This window comes from Pelobates fuscus, chromosome 1, assembly GCF_036172605.1.
Source record: "Pelobates fuscus isolate aPelFus1 chromosome 1, aPelFus1.pri, whole genome shotgun sequence".
In the NCBI taxonomy this organism is placed as follows: Eukaryota; Metazoa; Chordata; class Amphibia; order Anura; family Pelobatidae; genus Pelobates; species Pelobates fuscus.
The window spans coordinates 409,373,138-409,395,426 of NC_086317.1; the positions used below are offsets into that span (position 1 = coordinate 409,373,138).

Sequence of the window (22,289 nt, forward strand, 5' to 3'; positions counted from 1 at the left end):
TTAAGAGGACAAGGACACTACACCAAGACAACTTCAGTGAGATGAAGTGGCCTTGGTGCCTATAGTGTCCCTTTAAGGTTAACCACCACTGTGCTTAAGAACCAACTTCAGAATCATTTACATAAGACATAAATAAGATGGAATGAGTATGGCTAGCACAGGCTCCCAACAGTCTCAATTTAGATGAGAAGTACCTATTTTAGGGTTCTGTCCCACCCTCCCGATTTTGTTACCTCATGTCTTGCATCCAGGGACACCAAGGGACTGTCCCCAGGCAGCACAGCACAAGTGCATCATTAGACGCTTTCATGCTGTGCTGAGGTAACTAGGATCATGCAAAGAGCAATTCCATAATGCTCTCTGTACGTACTTTTTGAGTGGCAGCAGCTAGGAAGCTGTCATTTAACATGGCGTCCACCGATGCTCGGCTGATACGACCCTTTGGTGGGCAGACCTGTAACCTTTTTGAGCAGCCCTGCCCATTACAGACATCGCCAATGATTCACAACTCCCCAAAAGAAACTGCCCACCTCACCCTGAACCCATGCCTCCTAATGTTGGGACTTGGGAAGTAAGCTAAAGATTTTGCATTTCTTCTGTTGTGAATTATTCTTCCCATGACATACAGCCAACAATCTGACTGGGCAGAGTATCATCGAACCTGACAGATACATAAGATGGATTGATAAAAGTAAAGGCCTACACGTAAAGAAAGAGATAAGAGATCCCCAGATCTGTGCTGGACACAGCCCAACAAATTCCCATACTAATCTATGCTGGATTCAGGGTAAAATAAATGTATTGTAAACACCCAAAACCAGCATGTCAGGAAGTTTCATACCTTTATTAATTTCAAGTCCTTCTGAAGGCCTACTAGAACGCATGGGAACACAAAAGCAGAAGAGACGGGCACAAATAATGCAGTAAGAGATAATGAAATAGAACTATTTGTCAGGTAAAAAAAATAACTTTTTCTTTTTCTTTCTTTTCTGTATTTTAAAAATAGATACTTCCTGCAGATTAAGGGAGAGGACTTCTCAAGGCAATGGGACACAGATGTGTAAGTTTTTCAAGCAGAAGATGTTTGAAGTATGACTGTTGTATAAAATGAGGAAACTGTGTGGTAAGAATGGAGCAATAGCATGATCAACTTAAATTACTTAACACTCTATGGCTATAATTATTTCACATACATTTGGCTTTGCTGTGTGCTCATTTGCTGTAAGAAAGGATGGGTCGCAAGGCAGAAGAATGTCCATCGAGCAGACAAACTCACGTCAGCCCTGCCTGTATGGCACTGACTAATCACAGTGATCTAGCTTTAAACACTTCAGTTATTTTATCTGGGGTTACACACTAGAATTGAAGAGTGGCACACCCTTTAAAACAACTTTCTACAGTATACAAGAGTGCCTTGCATATTTTCAAATAGTATAGGAGAGTCCTGGAATGTTCTAAAGCGAGTGCTTAATAAATTCAGTTAATTTAATCTGGTCATGAAGTATATTATAAATGTAAAAATATATGCATGACCAACAATGTAAATGTCTCTAGTCATAGAATGCAGTTTTATGATACTTGGAACATGAATACATTAGCTCTGTGGGAAGATTTATCAAATTGTTCTCTTCTAAAGAGTGGTCCAAAGTACTGAATGTGATGCAGTCACCATGGAAACCAGTGGACGCAGCAGACACATTCCATTCCATCCTCCCCTTTTACATTTTTGTACCACTTTTTAGAACAGACATCTTGGTAAAAATTCCCCCAATGTGTTCTGCATAACTAACTAATTACATTGTCTATGGACTATTGTGTGTGCTGGTGAGAGATCGAACCCATACAAGAGCATTGACTCTATTTATTTTTTGTGAATGCCATGTTTATGACACTTTTGAAATAGTGTTTGCACACTGAAAATGTCATTGTGATATAATATCTGCCGATATCCACATGCACTGGCACTCACGTGTGCAAACTGCATGTGCAATTTTAGACTTGATATTGCAATTACAAAACAAATAAATAGATCATATGTACTTTTTGGTTACAAAGTATAGTCGTTCTGGGGGATAAGGAGTTTGCAATTAAAGGATCTGTGCCTCTGGTAGCTTCCGTTAGCTCTTCTGAGCTAAGTCATTGGTGCAGGGCCAGCTCATTGGCTGAATGCATCAGCTGATCACTCTCAGCCAATCAACAAAGTCTTGATCAGCCAGGCGTAGCTACTGGCTGATTTGGAGGCTGCAGTGTAGGCAGCAAGCGATGCCCAGCAGACCAGATGTAAGAAGTAATATGATTCTAAAACAGATTGACTGAGAGGTATCAGACACTCCTGGTACCATAACCACTGTGGAGCGCGGTATTGAACACGATGCATGGAGTGTTCCTTTGAGGTTCTTATTATGGTGCTCTATCATTGGTCTGTATGATTGAATCTTGACTGGTCTAGAAATTGCCAGTCTGCCTTAACAATATAATTTCTAAATTTGTAGAGACCATTTATATTTGACCTCAAGTAAATAAATGTGGCAAACCTTACCTGTCATCATGATGCGGTTTGTACACAATTAACCTTATTAGCTGGTAATGGATTATAATTCATTTAAATCCTGGGTACCCTTTAACATATTTGAATCATCCCCATAATTACAATATTTCACACTTGAACAATAACATGTTTACCTATTAATTTCACATTAAAAAAAAAACCATAATCTAGAATTCTCCTGTAATCATGAATCAGACGGTTTGAACAGGAAATGAGAAAAAAAAAAGTAAATGTAACTATTACACAATCATGGCCCAAAGATATAACACACTTGGCTGTAGCCCAACATTGAGACATAAAAAAATACCTGATACTGCTACATAGCAGAACATTTCTCTATTTGTAACACTGATTACCATAATTGAATGCTTGTAAAGTTATCAGGTATGAATATAACAAATAGTTCCAAACTTGCAAAATCTGTTAGCTAAACACTCGTTCAATGAGGATATACAAAACCAAATCACAATATAAAATTAGATTAAAAGCAAAGTGATTGTGTACTTTGTAAGTGGTAATATGAGTGAAGCCAAAATAAACTTGATGTAAAATTAATATGATATGTAAAACTATATATTTTTATTTGCTTTTTTTTTTTATATACTTTTAGTGTTTTATGGATGTGTAAATTAAAAATGTGTCGATATGCCCTCTGACTGTAAAAAAATGCATTGTACAGTGATGAAATTCATTGTGATATTCTATGAAATTGCTGTGTATATTCTATTTACAGATTTTAATACTCATCGATTTAGATGGGATTCATCTCATTTTTATTTTTTACTTACTTGCATTCCTTATCAAAATGTGGCTGTGTGTTATTTATTTATTTATTTATTTACTTTGATCTCTGCTGTGTGAAATGATAGCCGAAGTCAGCTAGATGATAAAAATGTATTATTGGCTAGATGCCAATAATAAAAGTGGCTGAGTCTTACTGTGTTTCAGGAATAAAAAAAGAATCATAAGATAAAATGGCACATTCTTTTCCAAACCAAAACTTTTATTTATTGGACATGTTAAAAAAAAAATCATATTAAAACGAGATACAGTTCGAGAATTTTTTTTTTATATATATTTAACTATATATGGTGCTGTATGAATACATTTTATAAACAAGTCTGCATATCGTTTTGCATTTTTTATTTTAAAGTTAGTTACTAAATAAGGTTAGAGGCACATTGGCTAGCAAACCTTAAAAGCTATGTGCTAGTGAAAAAAAGAAAGTTTGTATGAATAATGTCAGGTTGGTTTTTTTTGTAGATTAATAAAAATATTTATTACCCTTTCACTCCCTAATAGGAATGCCCTTCCTAGTTTGTTGTTTTTCTTATTAAGTTCCTTGACTGCTTTGATAACATCCCAGTTTCTCATTTGTTCTCTCAATTTCAGTGGTTGGTTTGTTATCCCTTTTGCCTGAAGCACAAATGTTATAATGAGATTGATTGGTTTGTTCATTAAACACCATTGCAATACAAGGGCCAAAATAGCTCCAACCCCCCAATAGTGCACTGTACGTAAGAGATGAGTGTACTATTTCAGAGGATTTTCCTTGCAAATATGGTTATATGAGGTACACCTCTATGAGTTTATGGAAAAGCATGATGAGTTTAATGATATATAGACCATTTAATGTGGCTCTGTCACCTCTGACCAATTTGTTGCGTATGTCCTAATTATGAAATACTAATGTTGACTGCATTGTTTCACTGACATTCCTGTGAAATTGATAGCTGTCATAAGACAGAATAGGTATTACTTTGCCTTATGGACAAAGACCTGCTTGACAAAAGTTGATAAAAGACAGTGTTTTTTGCTGTCCCCTTTTGTCAATTACCAAAGAGTTTGCGTCGGGCAGATGTAGGTAAGAGGCATCTGCTTGTATATCTTTCTAGATGGTTTATAGAGGATGCAACATGTGCGTAAGAACAGCAGTAATGTGGATTCCTGGCCGATGACATACCAGGAACTGAAGATAGAAGAAAAATGCTTTAGTTAAGCATTACTACTTTTAGCTTCACACTTTAGCTACCATAAACAATGTTACCTCTGGGGTCCTTGCAAAATATACAAAGACCCTGAAATTGACAGAGCCACTTTAATAAGCAAAATTCCTAACAGGGCGTACCTTTCCACTTTGGCAGTCCAAGAATCGAGATGCTGTTGGGAGGGGGATAAAGGGGTTGGGTCACCCAGAAATGGGACATGTCTGTTCAATTAACCAGCAGGTCAGCCTGGTGTGAATGCTCACAGTGCTCTCTGTAGGGTCCTAACGCCATGAACATAGTGCAAGCAAATCTTATGATGTGTTCGTACAATGCGTGTTGCAAAGCTGTCCCCAAAATGAGAACATCCAGGGAACATTGGGACAGGACCCACAAATTGTGACAGTTCTGCTGCAGTAAGGACACTGTGGGGCAGTTCCAAGGGTAACCGTTTCTGCCAATCCCAGAAATTATAGTAAAATAACAAGATTATCCAGAACTCCTTTATGCAGTGTTCCTTTCTTGGTGCCCAAAAACATTTCTGCCTTTATCAAACCTAGTACACTTAGAGACTTCCTTTGACTGATCACATTATTTAACTAAAAAAGGGCATTGGCTACAAACAAAACAGAACACTGCAATATGATCACGTGAGAGCAATAAAGTCACATAATAATTGTGATAGACAAGTGTATAGATGTAAATAAATAATCATGGTACACATCAATGCCAGAGCCACTAATGTATGAAGTATATATCAAAACACGTGGACAGCTTCTATGGTTTCTCCCCTTTACCTTCCAGTGGCCCAAAGTCACCCAATTACTAATTTTTCTGTCTATTTCCCATTTATGCATCAACTCTCGTACAAAAGATACAATCTGTAAAAGGGGAAACAAAACAGATATTACTACATGCTTAGTTCTGCCCAGTTACACTGGGCCATTCTATCCGTTATAACTTCATATAATGCAAAATCTGCCTAATTTGGAATCAAAATTTTTTTCTTGCAGTGCATAGAATTATAATAACAGGCTTGTGGTACCCCAACGGCATTCCCCTCGCTGAATATCATCGCTTGTTACATTGAGGTAATCAAGAATACATGCACATTTTATAGTTGAGCACAACACATACCAAGGACCCACTATAAACAAGGAAGGGTTAGGTGATATGGTCCCTCCTATGACCACACAATGTACGAGTTGCCATTGCCCACTTGCCACCTGCTCGTTCCTTCATCCCGCAGAGATTTAGATTGGAGCTTGCAAAAAAAATGAATTTGGAATTTGTACAGAATACCCAACTGCCTGAGGTGGTGCTTCAGTTGTCCTTTATTTCACCAGCTCACATTTGACAATATTTTTACTGGTACAACTTTAGCAATTTACATTTTGGTTCTGAAGATCACCAATATGGGATAGAGCAAATAGGAAGAACGTTTAGATGGTATAACCGCATACCTCCCACTATTTCAAATGGACAAAGTGACACTTTAATTTTACGGGTGAGAGTGGGGAGATGGTCACTTACCCATAACAATTTATGCAACTAAAATGTCATTTAGATCAAGAACAATTTACCTTATTGTTAAAAGACATTTCTTAAAGTTTAAAGACTTATTACTGTGAGTATTATTGCTTCAAAGCTCTGGTATAAATTCAGACACACCAAGAATACTGAGCTCATTACAAAAGAAAAGTGGAAAATTAGGAAAGAAAAGAAGGTCAGGGAATTTAGGTCCAACAAGGACTTTCTCTCCAAAATAGGGATACTTGGACCTCCTAAATCGTCAAGAAGTGTCCCACATGAAACAACCATCTTCAAAAGCAATTGCAGAATCTCAAAATCCCACAGCCAGGATAAATCCAAGATGGAATAGATACACACAAAGACACATTCTATCCAGATGTTTTGCTTAAAATAATCCTGTCTACAAGTATGTCCAGCATGATGATTAAAGCCTGATAAATGCCATTGACGAGGCTACTTTTTCTATTTTCTAATACCAATCATATCTGGGAAAAGAGCAGGGCTCGAAGGATCACAAAGTTTCCCTACCAAAACAAAACATAAAATATTTAACATTTTGTGTCCTGTTTTTCACCATGCCTAGGTACAGCAATTTGCCCTCACCCTCTGTATTTCCTGCTTTGCTTTAAAGTAATCTCCTGTTTATAAAGTTTTCAGGAAGTACATGTGTGGGTAAGTACATGGGAACATTATGCCCACTTTCAGGACAATGGCAAAAGGAATTTCAACATCTTAAAATGATGTGACCATTATTGCTCAGTTGGCATGCATCTAAAAATCTCATAGTTGTCTGTAATGTTGCATATCATATCTGTATGTTTTTAAGCACCAGGCATTTTGAGTATAGTGTTTGTGTGTATGTGTTGTGTTTTGATTGTTTTCTGCGTTATCTTCATGTTGCATGTGCTTATTTGTAATGTGTTTGCATTATTAGATTTACGGGAAATCATCAATAAAGCTTGGTGATTGTTGCTTGCAAACATCAACGCTGCAGTGTTTTTTGTAGTGAGTTCTGCTCATGGAACTAATTTTAACAGGTGATCTGAGATTGAAGGGCCCATACTTTTGCAATGCTCTTACATAAGCTCACACATTTAAACAAGTGCACACACTGCATTTTATAATAGCATCCACAGCACAATGTGACAGAACAATGTGGTCAGATGATCAGTATGCCTTTTCGGGACTCATATGTCATGCTAGAAGATCATGTGACTTTAATGAATCTAATAATATATGCACTGCATTAAAAGTTAATATTAACATTCTCTTTTGACAATCTTTAATTAGATATATCAGGTTTAACAATAAAGAATGTGATAGTCGAAAAGAATCACCTGTTGGCACCATCAATACACAGTGTACGGAGTAGATAGGGTGTAATAAAACACTGTCATAGAAATAAATTGATAGTCAAATAACTGGGGGTAAACAAAATAAACAACACTGGTTTTACAGACAAGGGAAGATGCTAGAGATGCAGTGCGAACATTTTAGGAATAACTTGGATATGAAAAAAATAGGGGATGATGCAACATAGGGGCGGGGGACGGGAGGGAAAGTGGAGAAAAGGGTCTCAAAAACTAGGAGATGTGGATACTGCTGTATTATCAATTTCTTTGCTTCAGGTATACCTTTTAGGTAACAGATGTGATTGGTAGAGTGAACATTATTCATTTTAAATACTATAATTGTTGTGATGTGATGGATGTGCCTGTTTGGTAATATGGCTGTAATTTGTCTTGAGCAAGTCTGTAATGTAAGACAGGGATTTTATTCTCAGATATATGAGCTTGTGCTCAGTTTGGTTTCCTGTGGTTACATTACAAAATGCACCACTACCGTCTGCCGGTTACTCACAAACAGCTACATAACAATACAGAACATCTGAGGCCAGAGTGCAATAGCCCTGGTGCTTCTATATATGTCTTCTTCGAAGTGGTGGTTTGTGTGGCTTGGTCTTTGCACGAAGATAATGACTATGCAGCGAAAAAAAAAAAAAAAGGGAACAGTGATATGAAATCACAATTGCAAGAGAGTGCAGTTTCCCATCCCCCACCTCCCCCAAAATAACAGAATGTGATGGAGCTGAGTCACTTATGGAGTGTTTATAGTGACCAGGATTGGCATAGATGGGAACTCTCAGAGTATAGCCCTGTGATTTGGGGGTTTTCCTCCAATCTCAATATGCATGGCCATCAGACAGTCTAAAACTACTTCCTCTATTCTCTACTAATAACATAACCATTGTGTCTCCCAATCATTGTTAAGTAAAAGGGGAACCCTAGCTGAACTAAGATGTTTCGGTAAGCATGTAAGTCTTAATATATTAAGTCTTTTAATGCTTGGGGACCACTTTGTGTTTTTACACTTATTAATAACTTGACAGCTTACCTAGTGTCTGCTAGGCACCAGTCGTGTCAAGGAGCATCCGTTGGATCCAGTGAGCTAAGTTCCTCTATGCAGGACAATCACATTGGCTGAGAGTGTCATCTGAGCACTCTCAGACAATGAGCTAAGCCCTGCACCACAGTTTGAGATATATATAGACTAGACTATTGCAATTAGGTTATACCATCATTGGTCTTTAAGGAGGCAAAATAAGCCAACTCAATTGCTTCTCAGTTATAAACAGCGTTCAAAGATCAGTGTGTTTTAAAATTAAAGTATGCCACATCACTGAGGTAGACTTTATATTTATTCAATATATAATGGCTTAATCCACTTTACTGAGTTTTTTGTTTAAAATTGCAGTTTGTAAGCCAAAATGGCTATCGAAAAATGTTTCCAAATTGGCCTACAATGTGCAATTCCCTGCTCAATTTCCAGTTTAAGATTTAAGATTTATTTTTGTCTTTTCACAATGCCACAATGGCCACTGGCACAATGGCAGGGATGCAAATCAAAATGGCTCAAATTTCTAACACTTTGAAAAAATGTACTTATTGTATTAAAGCTTTTTACTGCCCCTTTAGTGTACGTTTGAGCTTTGTGACAATAATTTTTGTATTGCACCTGTGATTAAGTACTGTACAATTATTGCACTCTGGTACTACACGGGACTGTTTTGAAAATCAAATTGTGAAATTTGTACACAAATAAATTCAAGGAAGTGAAGTGAACATGAAGATTCCTATTTAATAGAATACTGACAGCAATTATGATGCAATCACATGTAGACACCTTACTCACAAGCGAACAGACAGACAAAATGTAAACATGGGGAGTGAAACATAACAGGTGTGTTTCATTGAGCAGATAATGTGAATTTGTTACTGTGGATAAGATGTGATCACCCTGAGGAATAATGTGCTTTAGGAAAAATAACACTACATTAAGCATATTTACAAGGTTATTTTAGTTGAATTTAAGAGATAGATAACTAAATCTCAATGCAACAATGTTGCATTTAAGTTAAATGTGACTTGAAATACTCTGGGAACTCAGTTACCATAGCTTCTACCAAGTTAAAGGTTACCCCAACCACCATGACCACTTCAGTGATTTGAAGTGGTCTTGGTTATGGGTGTATGTACGCGCAGTCTTTCTGCTTGAAACTATGCACATACAGAGATATTGTTAATTTTTCTGGGGGCTTGTTGCACCACCAGCACATGCGACATTGGCAGCTCAGAAATCTGTTCCGGGCTGCCCATGTCAATCATGTGCATACAAAAATGTCTGTCGTTAGCGCACACTGCACACTGCCAACAAACAGGCAGTGCACCTTCAAGGGGAAGACTATCCCTCAACATTTTTTTAACCCTCCCTCTTCAGAATGCACGCATGCATTCTGAGCCAGCTAAATGGTCCAATTACTGTCAGGATCGGGACAGGGATCCAACACGCAGAGTACAAAGAGTAGCAGATACGTATACCGGACCTTAGAATGGCCGGACTTAACGTAATACTACGTATAGAATGGTCAGGGACAAGCCGAGGTCGAGGGAACGAGAAGACAGGTAAGCGAGAGACAAGCCGGGTCAAGGATAACAGAGAAGACAGGTAAGTAATAACAAAGCCGGGTCAGAACCAAAAGACAAGAGAATACAAGAGCACTGTGTGACTAGGCTGGCTAGAACCACGACAGGGCAATGAGCAAATGCTGAGAGCTCCCTTAAATACCCTGGTTCTAGAGACTAATCACGCCTCCGCCGAGACCTGATTCGTGTCCGGGATTTGACTGACAGGTCGGGCTAGAATAGCGTCATGACGTCGACTATTGAGCGTCACGTTACAAAAAGGCATAGTTCTCTCGCGGCCGGCGTTTACATGCGCGAGGGGACCGCGAGGAACGGGAGAATCATGCCGTCTGGATGGAAAAACGTCTAAGTCTCTACCCGTCTCAGGGGTAGAGACTACAGGTACCCTGACAATTACAGACTTCTCTGTGAGAAGCCTGTGATTGGACTACGCGCCGCCCCTGTGAGCAAGGTGTGTTAAAGCTTTAGTTTGCAGATTATATTGCAAATGGGGAGGGGGGACTTTGTCCATAGTGCCCCTCGTTCACGCTGTCCTTTTTGGGAACAGTTTCCTGTTGTCCCCAAATCGGGACACAAAGGAACAAATTCAGAATGGTATCCTAAAATAGCGACTGTCCCGCCGACATTGGGACTGTTTGGAGGCCTGCAGTTGCACTCACACCGCACTTCCAGATTGCCATTTGTGCTCAAAACCAGCAGTGTGCCCTAAAGACATCAGTTGGTTTTTAGAAGCAATATATACAGATGTACAAGATGTATAAGATGTACAAATTGAACCTTGAGTAAACAAACCGATATGTAAAAAATTTATAGCAGCGTGTGCATTAGCCAGGCCACCTACTCCATGCATGAAATTACAGATAACGGAACTGTTGTTTATGTTGCACACTAGACTATATACCTTCTGAGCAAGAGCTTCAGCAGGAAGTAATCATTGCAAAAACAATAAATGAATAGAAAAGATATTTGAGATATTTGCTTAAAAAATTACTTTTAATCGTAAAAGTAGATTAGATTAGTATATAGATATATACTTTGAAATATTCCGAGTTCTAGAATAGCAATTTCTAAATGAAAATGACACAATTAAAAACATTGTTATAAACAAAATCCCACACCGTCTAGCATTGATCTTATAATATAATTTATCGAAATGATGACATTATTTCCAACAATTTCTAGTAAGAAATTAAATAAAAAATCTTAAATACTAAGCAACGGCGGAAGGCCAAAAACGTTTCTTCCACCAGGCCCTTCATTACATTAGCTCTGCCACTGATACAATGTATAAAACCAGCCATTACACTCCTTGCTTTCTACAATCAAAAGTATTTATTTAATGAGGCTGAACAAACTTCCATAAAATATAATTACAGTAATAACATTGGAAACTTAACCCCTTGTAATCTAACAGAAATAGCACGCTCTGTATGTATATCCCTTCACTTTAGATGTTACCAATCCTTTTATCTGGAGTTGTGGTGGGCCCTTCTGAGTGTTCCAATGAGAGAGAGAAGAGGATATTTTACAAAGAGCTAAATATACTCCTAATCAACACCTTTAATACTCAGTCCATCTCGTGTGATATTCTTTAAAAATGTTTTTTAGTATAATAATCCTTTCATCAAGCATTGAAAGGAAATAGATTTTTGTAAAATAAATTATGCATAAAAAATGAGAAGCAGCTCTTCCCTACCTTTAGTATATGACAAGATCATTCAGCAATATATATACACATCCTGGATCAGACAGTGTTTGTCTCAATGGTCTCCCCTGCTTCACTCCCTGTACAGTGCAGTTAGGTTACCAGTCATGGCCCTGTGCAGTCCACTTAAAGGAACACTATAGTGTGATGCATACAAAGCTGTATTCCTACCACTTTAGTCTCCCTTTGCACCCCACCCCACAGCTGCAATTAAAATAGTAAAAAATCCTTTAAACACTTAGATGATGTTCCTTGGCGCTGATTCCTCCTCCGACATCAGCGCCCAGGGAGAATCTAATGTGCGCACCGCGTAAATGCAGGAAGCGTGTCTAGTGTCTGTCTGGTAGACAGCCACTAGAAACCGTCTTAACCCTGCAATATAAACATTGCAGTTTCTCTGAAAGTGCAATGTTTTAGATTGTAGGGTCAGGGGGCCAGGGACAGCGCACACAGACCTTTAACAGGGGAGCCTTGCAGACACCTGCAAAGCATATAGAACAAACCCTATGTTATTATATTCCCACACATCTTTTACTCACCACAATGAAGCTTATCTTTGTCAAACAGTCAAACTGATGAGGTTTTGTATTCATTTATTTATTTAACATTTTACTTTATTTAAAAAAAAAAAAATCCTTTCAATACTTGATGAGATGATTATTATATAAAACATATTTTTGAGGTGACAGTTGTCATCTACACAATCAGATTGACCAGTTGCCTCTTAATTGGGCCTTACATAAAATGACAATCTTGTAGCTCTGACCTCATGGCTACTCACCATTCTAATCATTCTACAATGTACTAGTCAAATAGAACATATATATATTAAACCAATCCCATGGTATATTTACATTGTTATAATCTGAGGTGCTGGTACATAGTGAGACGCAAAGCAATTGCTTTACAGTGATAACAGTAAAAACATATGGATTTCTTCAATATATACTTCGAAATCCAAAAAAGAGAACGAAACAACACCCAAAACAGAAAACATGTCCTGCACCCCTACAACCCCCTCGCCCATCGCACCACGCACAAACACATACACAACAACATGCCCCCACCACACACGACCACCCTCACCACACACGCCCCACAAATACACCACCACACTGAAACCAAACAAACACACAAATCGACATCCACACGAGAGGTGCCACAACCACATGCTTAGACTGACAAAACAAATGGAACACAACATGACGCAGTGGAGAACAACCAACGGAACACCCAAACACACACTCATCACGACCACCCTGCACAACGATCCTACACGGACCCCACACCCAATACCAACATGATCAAACGGGAACCTCACCCATGCAATCACCTAGATCAACAAAACAACTGACACACATAAAGATAACTCTCAAACAGAACCACCCACCTGACCCAATACACCACACGACACACCTAACAAAATTGATCTAACCATCACTCGACGATGACCTACCACACACACACGATTACCTTGTAGGACTTCGCACCACTTAACCAGACCAACACATAAACCCGGAAACCCGACATGCAACACAAACATAATACGAAGACATCACGCCCAGAACGTTAATGAAACACACACATACCAACTACACAAACCACAAAATCTTACCTAATTAGCAACTTTTAAAAGACTGACTAACCTCACTGCTCTGCAAGAGTACAATGGTTCTCAGTCAATACTGCTCAGAATCATAACAACGCGAACTAACAATATAAGCAACCCCCCAAAAAGAAATGAACAAACGACAAATAATAAAAAGATACGAATCAACGCTCTACACACCTGCCCCCAAGAATATTCCCAAAACACCAATCACAATCCAGGAACACAACCACACCAGCCTTCCAATAACACGTAAATTCCCGACCATCCTATCATGCAAGCAATAGGCACTGTAATAGTGACATAGCAGCCAACAACGGACCGTCCTATCCAGCACCAGCATATAACTAACCACACCTGGTAGGCGAACACACACTTTAGACCACCAGCCCCAATAACCCACTCCTCAGACCAAGCACCTAACCAACCCTAGGCTCACTAGGATACCCGGACAACAGCCACTACCCAACTACCAGAAGCACCTCCCAAACTGACGACGGCACACACCCCACCCTACCGATAGGTACCACCCGTGCCTACAGCAACAGACACACACCCCCAACGCATTTAATATGACCACCACCTACGTAGACACAATCGAATGGAAAATGACCGCAACTGACCGCAACTGACCCCACAGACGACTTAACAGACTCCAGACATGACTCTTACCTAACCGTGGGGAGTATAGAAAGGAAGACATACACGAGAGCCAGGGAGTAATGACACTCCACACACAATAGCTCTGCATTATGCAAAACGCACCCTACTGATAATCGACACTGTGGCCACACTACCTCTGGATACAACACAGATGGGAATCAATTGGAAAGGACAAACGATAAATCCTACTACATGTATAACAATACTCGGATCTGCGTATCCGCACACTTATAGACGATATTGGAGACCTGCGAGTCTCATTGCCGAATGTGATCACCGATACCATGTGGATAAAAATCCAATAAAAACATACATACATAAAAAAACATACTTCCAAGGGTACTCACACCGCACACATATACACCCCAGTCGTACAACTCACATGAGGCTATGACACAAGACACAGGAGGGGTGGGGGGAAGACCTACACAACTAGGATGGACCTGACAATCCAACATACACTAGGATCTAACACCACCCGTTCCAACCATTCTTGAAAGCTAGAACAACACGTTACTAGAATTGTTTATTCATGTTATTTCTCGTTGAACCAAAAACATAATGTGAAGAATCCAGACAACAGGAGAATACATGTATAAGAGATGGGACCTACGAGTCCTCAGATGCTCCCGGCCTGCGTGCCAACATAGATACTTCACACAATCGCCTAATAACATTGTATGTATGTTTAATACGGGACCTGCGTGTCCCACACTGTTCCTAATATGAAAATATATAACATACAGATGCTGTTAAAACAACAATAAAAACAAATTTACATAAAAACATATGGATTGCAAAAATCAACAGTTTCATTGTGTTGTGCACAAATGTTATATTATTCATGAGTTTAAAGGACAATCTAAGGACCAAAATAATTTAATCTTAATGAAAACATTTCGTTTTATAAACGCTGCCCCTGAAGTCTTGCGAATTAAAACATTGCTATTTCTGAGTACCAGCATTTTTTATGTTTTGTAACGCCACGTCTGTTAGCATGCATGTGTCATTCAGACAGTGGGTAAGTTAAAACAGATTCAATAACTGAATTTATTTTCACTAATAACAGAAGTAGATTCAGTAACTGGACTTGTTTTACATCGGGCATTAGCATGGAAAGGATGCTCACATCAAGCACTGGGTGTGCATCAAATACTTCTCAATGAGAAGCACTGGATACAAAGAATCTTGCACAAAAGTATTTGATTGGCGTAAGACTGCAATTCTCTATTATAAGAAGCATTTTAATGGACACAGGTCATCTGTCAGAGCATCCGTCTACAACCTGGAGTCCAGGTAAATGTAATGGGTTGGGATTTTTTTTTTGGGGGGAGGGGGTTGCTTTTGTTTTTAAATTAGAGTGTGCCTTTAATTTAGAAAAACCAGTGCAAAAGCCGTATGAAATTTCTGCAACATTAAGTCAGAGATGAATCTGGCAGGCAAACAATGGCACTGGGTGATTCTCAGCATTTTGGAAATGCTAGAAGAATGTTGGTAGAAACTTTAGCCAGAGCATTATTAGTTGGCAAAGAAAAATAACGAGGTATAAGCCAAGAAAGGAGCCAATATGTGAATCATATGGCATTCTAATTTCAGGAACCATATCCAGGTCTGATTATTATGTGTGCAAAGGGAGAGAAATCATGGATTTCCATTTCATGTGAATATTAAATGAAAATTATAACACATATATTCTTTATCCTTGAGCCTGGGTAAACTTAAAGGACTCTAAGAAAATTCTACAAAGGGTCTTAGAGAAAACTAAAACCTCTATCAATTTACAGTGTATAAGTAATAATAAAACCAATTCAATATTCATTACTTCTTGCTAAATGTCATACAATGACATCTCAGACTACAGTAGCCAGTTCATCACAACAGACCTTGGTACATGGTGGCACAGAGGCATCTAGGTGACAGTGCAAAGACCTGTGTCTTGAGTGGCAGTAAAAGCGTGAGGCATAGCAAGGGGCACTTTGTTTGTTCCCAAGCTAAAGAACAAATAGGTAGAGAATGATTAATATCGTACAGGGTCCTAAATTTCTACCTTCACTCTTATTATTGCAATGGTGAGTGGGCCAAGGTAGGGCAAGCATTTTATTGGCTCCTGGGTCCCTGTTTCATCCCTGTTCCTTTGCTGCCTGACTTTGGTTATCTTATCGGTAATCTGAAGGAGCTTCATAATCATGTTGAAGCATCATGAACAAACTCAGTTTATTTCATCGTGTGTAGAACAGCTGCACTGGATACATATGGATTCTATTCTATTTGTTTATCATTTTGGGCCTGCGGAACAACACTTGTTTAGTTGGTTGGTTGCCTTGTTATTCTAGGAGGGGTTTTAAGCATGGAGCATTGTTCTTCTTGGATTTAGTTTCATTTTCTCTTCCAAACGTTCTGCCAAGAGCAGCGCAGTTTTCCTGTTTGTGAAAAACATAATTCAGAAAAACAAAATCCGGAGCCGATTCCTCACTCTATTGAAGATGGCTGCCAAAAAACTTGTTTTCATTAAGCCAGAACTGATCTGATTTAACCACTTAGTCTTTAAATTATTTTATTTCAAAAAGTACGTGTGATAATAACATTTAGAAAATGTCTGAAGAGTCTGAAGGTTGTTTTTTATTTGTACACAAACAGCCTGTATTTACCCTGACGTTGCAGATACTGAATGTGGTGTTTTCTGTGCCCTTTGAATGTGCCATGATGCAGTGATGTGCATTTAAATGGTTACTCCAACCATAAAACAATGTTTTAATAAAACGCTGCTTTTGCTTACAGTAACCCTTGTTGGCATTGTTCCCCTATCCAAAAAGTAATAAAGAAATACAGCTAAAATGTACCTTATATCCCATGCTGTGGTCAAGTTCTTCCTGCAGCCTTATCATCCTTTAGTAACTTCATTCTCCCTCACTGTAGGGAGAGGGATGCATGGAGGACGGGTAAAAGGGAGGAGTTGAGCAGCACAGAGGAGGGAGCCGTGCTGCCGTTGCACAGAATTGACATTGGAACTCTAGACTGGTCTATGATGCCACCAGAGATGAAGTCACACCACTAATTGCAAACAAAGATATCTGTTTCAAGTTGTTTTAAATTAAAATGTTACAAATACAGACCTCAGTTAAGAAAAAGGATAAATGAGTCATTTATTACATGTGAGTTTACAGAGGAAGAGGTTCTATTTCAACTGCCAAAAGTAAAGACAAATAAGTCAATGGGACCTGATGGAATACACTCAAAGCTATTAAAAGAGCTTAGTGGTCTACTAGTAAAACCATTAGCAGATTTATTTAACCAATCATTGTTAACAGGAGTAGTCCCAGAAGACTGGAAGTTAGTGAATGTTGTGCCCACTCACAAGAAAGGTAATAGGGAGGAGTCGGGCAACTATAGGCCAGTAAGCCTAACTTCGGTAGTGGGGAAAGTGATGGAAACCATGTTAAAGGATAGGATTGTTGAACATCTAAAAACACATGGATTTCAAGATCAGAGACAACATGGGTTTACTTCAGGGAGATCATGCCAAACTAATCTTATTGATTTTTTTTGATTGGGTAACTAAAATTATAGATCAGGGTGGTACAGTAGACATTGCTTACCTAGATTTCAGTAAGGCTTTTGACACTGTTGCACATGTCTTTTTGCTGCTGATACTAAGATATGTAACAGGGTTGATGTTCCAGGAGGGATAAGCCAAATGGCAAATGATTTAGGTAAACTAGAAAAATGGTCAGAGTTGTGGCAACTGACATTTAATGTGGATAAGTGCAAGATAATGCATCTTAGACATAAAAACCCAAGGGCAGAGTACAGAATATTTGATAGAGTCCTAACCTCAATATCTGAGGAAAGGGATTTAGGGGTGATTATTTCTAGATTATTGGCAGACAATGTAATAGAGCAGCAGGAAATGCTAGCAGAATGCTTGGTTGTATAGGGAGAGGTATTCGCAGTAGAAAGAGAGAAGTGCTCATGCCATTGTACAGAACACTGGTGAGACCTCACTTGGAGTATTGTACGCAGTACTGGAGACCATATCTTCAGAAGGATATTGATACCTTAGAGAGAGTTCAGAGAAGGGCTACTAAACTGGTTCATGGATTGCAGGATAAAACTTACCAGGAAAGGTTAAAGGATCTTAACATGTATAGCTTGGAGGAAAGACGAGACAGGGGGGATATGATAGAAACATTTAAATACACAAAGGGAATCAACACAGTAAAGGAGGAGACTATATTTAAAAGAAGAAAAACTACCACAAAAAGAGGACATAGTCTTAAATTAGAGGGACAAAGGTTTAAAAATAATATCAGGAAGTATTACTTTACTGAGAGGGTAGTGGATGCATGGAATAGCCTTCCAGCTGAAGTGGTAGAGGTTAACACAGTAAAGGAGTTTAAGCATGCGTGGGATAGGCATAAGGCTATCCTAACTATAAGATAAGGCCAGGGACTAATGAAAGTATTTAGAAAATTGGGCAGAATAGATGGGCCGAATGGTTCTTATCTGCCGTCACATTCTATGTTTCTATGTTTCTAAAGATTGTCCTGCTCAGTAGCTGAAGATCAGCTAGTATTCTATCAATGGAGGAGAGGTAGGAAGTCTGCCTTTTTAAAAAAAGCCAGGTAAATATTACATTAACGGACTGTATAAGGGTTATGGGTTTTAGTAACAAAGTTATCACCATTTAAATTCAACAATTAAATTTAGTTAATGGAATACTCTTGTTTGACAATTATTAGATTTCAGAGAAACATTCTGGACAATGTTTTTAATACATTCCATTGACTGTATGGTATCTTATAGCAAATATCCATATTTAATAAATCACTTACTTATCTGTGTTCCAAATTAAGAAAAATAAATGTATCCAAAAATGCAATATCCCTATTATAGTTAAATCCACCAACCTAAAATATATAGCAAAACAATGTAATTGAAGGGTTACAAAACTCTTAAAATACCATGAGGAATATCTCCAGAGCCATCTTTTCCTAGGGTAAGCAACCCTATGTATTTTATGTATATAATAACACCATCTCATATGCCTGGACACATTCATTAACCACTGAAACATCTATGGCATTAATTTACCCGTTATGTATTTGGTCTCTCTATGATTATTTAGTGATAAAGTGTAGGTCACCGGTTCAATAACTTGTATTTTCATAGAATCGTAGTAATGCAATTCATTTTCTGAATGCATTGTTCTTAATGCATCTTATTTCAGAGTTTATAGAGTCTGTTATGGATATGTCTGTTTTCCAAACGTCATCAGGAAACACTTACTTATAATGAAAATGTTTCTTACACATAGTTAATCAATGTCATCTATCAGCTAAAAGTCAAGAACAGCTTGTCCTGCATATTAGTGCTCAGCTGTTATTGCATCTGTATTGATTGAGCCCTATGAGGATTAGTTGTTCAAATTGCCAGATTAACCACTAGACAAACTAGACTACTGCGTAGGACCTTTGAGAATGTGGTGGAGCCCTGCCATGAGGTCCAGCAAGCAAATCAGGAACATGTATACATAGAACCAAATAATGTGAACTGAAGAACTGCCGACATGTGAACCCGAAGAGCAGGGGTAGGCAACCTTTATATAGTACTGTGCCAAAACAAGATTTTGAAGTCACTTGACTTGCCGGTCCCACTTTTATAGATTGAGATGTGTATGTTGCCTTGTTTTATTTATGGGTGCTGCAGTTGCTTTGTAGTGTTGTATTTGTACATACGTGGGCTGTTATATTTTTACTAATTTTTATGAGTAGTTTGTGGTATTTTGTATGACACCTATGAATGTGGATTGTGTATAGTAGCTGCTTGTGGAATTGTGTGTCTGGATAATATATTATGATATCTGTGTTTGGTGGTGTGTGCATGTGTGGGACTGCTTGTGGTATTGCATGGGAGAGACTGTTTTTAGGGTTGTGTGCATGTATGTGTATTGTCATTGGTGCTATGTTTGTGTGAACTGTGTGTGTTTGTGTGTGGGGTGATTGGATTATTTGTATCAAGGGGAAGCTTATTCTGAAGCTCTGTGCATATCTAGAAATGTAGGTGGGTTCCTTGGGGTCCAGTGGGGACCTGACTGGCCAGGTACACGTCTAGGGAAAGAGTTGTATTAGCTGCTGCGGACTGATGTATTCCAGTGCAGATTCCCGTTCACAAGTGCTGGGAGGAAGTGATCTGAGATCACTTCCTCTAAGTGCTGCAATGTGTAAATTAAAGGACCACTCTAGGCACCCAGACCACTTCAGCTTAATGAGGTGGTCTGGGTGCCAGGTCCCTCTAGGATTAACCCTTTTTTTTATAAACATAGCAGTTTCAGAGAAACTGCTATGTTTATACTGAGGGTTAATCCAGCCTCCAAAACCTCTAGTGGCTGTCTCATTGACAGCCGCTAGAGGCGCTTGCGTGCTTCTCACTGTGAAAGTCACAGTGAGAGCACGCAAGCGTCCATAGGAAAGCATTGTAAATGCTTTCCTATACGACCGGCTGAATGCGAGCGCGGCTCCTGCCGCGCATGCTCATTCAGCCGATGACGTCGCAAGGAAGAAGGAGAGGAGGAGTAGAGCTCCCCGCCCGGCGCTGGAGAAAGAGGTAAGTATAACCCCTTCCTCCCCCCAGAGCCCTGCTGGAGTGGGTCCCTGAGGGTGGGGGCACCCTCAGGGCACTCTAGTGCCAGGAAAACGAGTATGTTTTCCTGGCACTAGAGTGGTCCTTTAAGGATTGTCCTTCACCACCTGCTATCATCGCTCAGCATTGCACTAGCAGATATCCCGCTGGCACTCCTGATTGGCCATAGCATTTTTGTCTCTTGCAGCCATAGGTTGCTGACCCCTGCCCTAGAGCTTGGCAATCTTTAGCACTTTATATTGCTCTACAAAATAATTATCTCAATCTTGGCATGCCGTGGTGTTATGGGCATACACAGCCATGAAGGCAGTGTGGCCAAGTGGCATTATTATGTAGATCTGTCAAGCAAAGAATAAAATTAAATATAAGAATGTAAGTGGTGTGAACAGATATAGGTCCATATATAGAGGAACTAACTGTATTGCATCACAAAATTAACTAAACAACGTTGGTTTAAGCTCTGCACTTAAATAGGACTTGAACACTATTTCACAAACAATTACAATATATTTATACACAGAAAAGGGAACTATGATTTAATAGCCAGCAAGGGGGAACAGATGATTTCAAATCTTTTCCTGAAAAACCAACTGCCTTGGATATTTTGGAAGCAATATGTATTTCACTGTTGCTTTAGAATAAAGAACAACATATCTAAATGTAGCATAATTATAAAAGCAAGAATTGGAGGACTGAATAGTCGCCGGGGATTAATTATCTGAAGATGATATCTTGTTCTTGATTGACTACTTGTATTACTTGACTTGGAAACCGTCAATGTCAGATAGCCTTCTTTTTTGGGTAAACTCTTAAATATTTCTTTTAACAATCTCAAACTATCAACAACAAAAAAACATCATAAATAAAAAAAAATACATAAATATATAAAAACATTTTAAAACAAATTACCAAATTTAAGTGTTTTCATAATATTAAATCATTTTAAAAGTGTATCTAAAAATATTAAATCAAGGCCTTAGTCAGTGTACCACTGTGCAGCAAGATATCAGGCTATATGGATGAATGGCTTAAATAGCTACTAAACCGACTATTGCCAGTGATCAGAAGATATATGTAGGGGTAGTGTAATTATTCAATGAAAATGTAAGCACAGCTCTCTCTATACCATCCTCTCCATGTATAACTCCATCTCCCCTCCCGTGTGTATCTTAACACCTGCTTCGCTGCTCTGCATGCTTTTATCATCCCCAATACTCCCTTACAATCAGTGGCGTACACACAACCTATGGAGCCCTGGTGCGAAAATTGGTGGGCTTACTCTGCGCGGGCCGGGGCCGCAACACATGGCAGCAGGCACCGGGTCGCAGGGCTGCTGAAAATCACAGTGAGAAGACATTGAACGTCTATAGGAAAGCATTGAGTAATGCTTTCCTATGGGCGGTTTGAATGCGCGCGCGGCTCTTGCTGCGCATGCGCGTTCGGAGCTGAGAGGCGGAGGGATCCCCAGCGCCAAGGGAGTCCGGCGCTGGAGAAAGGTAAGTGCTGAAGACACACACACTCTCATGAACAGACGCATACACGCTAGCTAACAGACACACACATTTACTGACAGAGACACACTCAGCGACATACATACTTACTCACTGACAGACAGAAACACATA

At 39.0% G+C, this 22,289-nt stretch overlaps 1 protein-coding gene across 7 annotated transcripts in view; it reads left to right on the forward strand.

Annotated features, from left to right (window-relative positions):
* Positions 1-22,289, forward strand: part of HDAC7 (histone deacetylase 7) — a 288,082-nt gene that overhangs the window by 162,096 nt on the left and 103,697 nt on the right. For 6 of the 7 annotated variants that reach the window (XM_063428246.1, XM_063428264.1, XM_063428254.1 and 3 more), the window contains one exon: positions 1,007-1,060. The exons of the other annotated variant lie outside the window; for it this stretch is intronic. In XM_063428246.1, coding sequence (XP_063284316.1) covers positions 1,057-1,060 — 4 coding nt within the window. In that variant the 5' untranslated portion in view covers positions 1,007-1,056. The remainder of the gene's footprint in view (positions 1-1,006; positions 1,061-22,289) is intronic. 7 annotated transcript variants of the gene reach the window in all.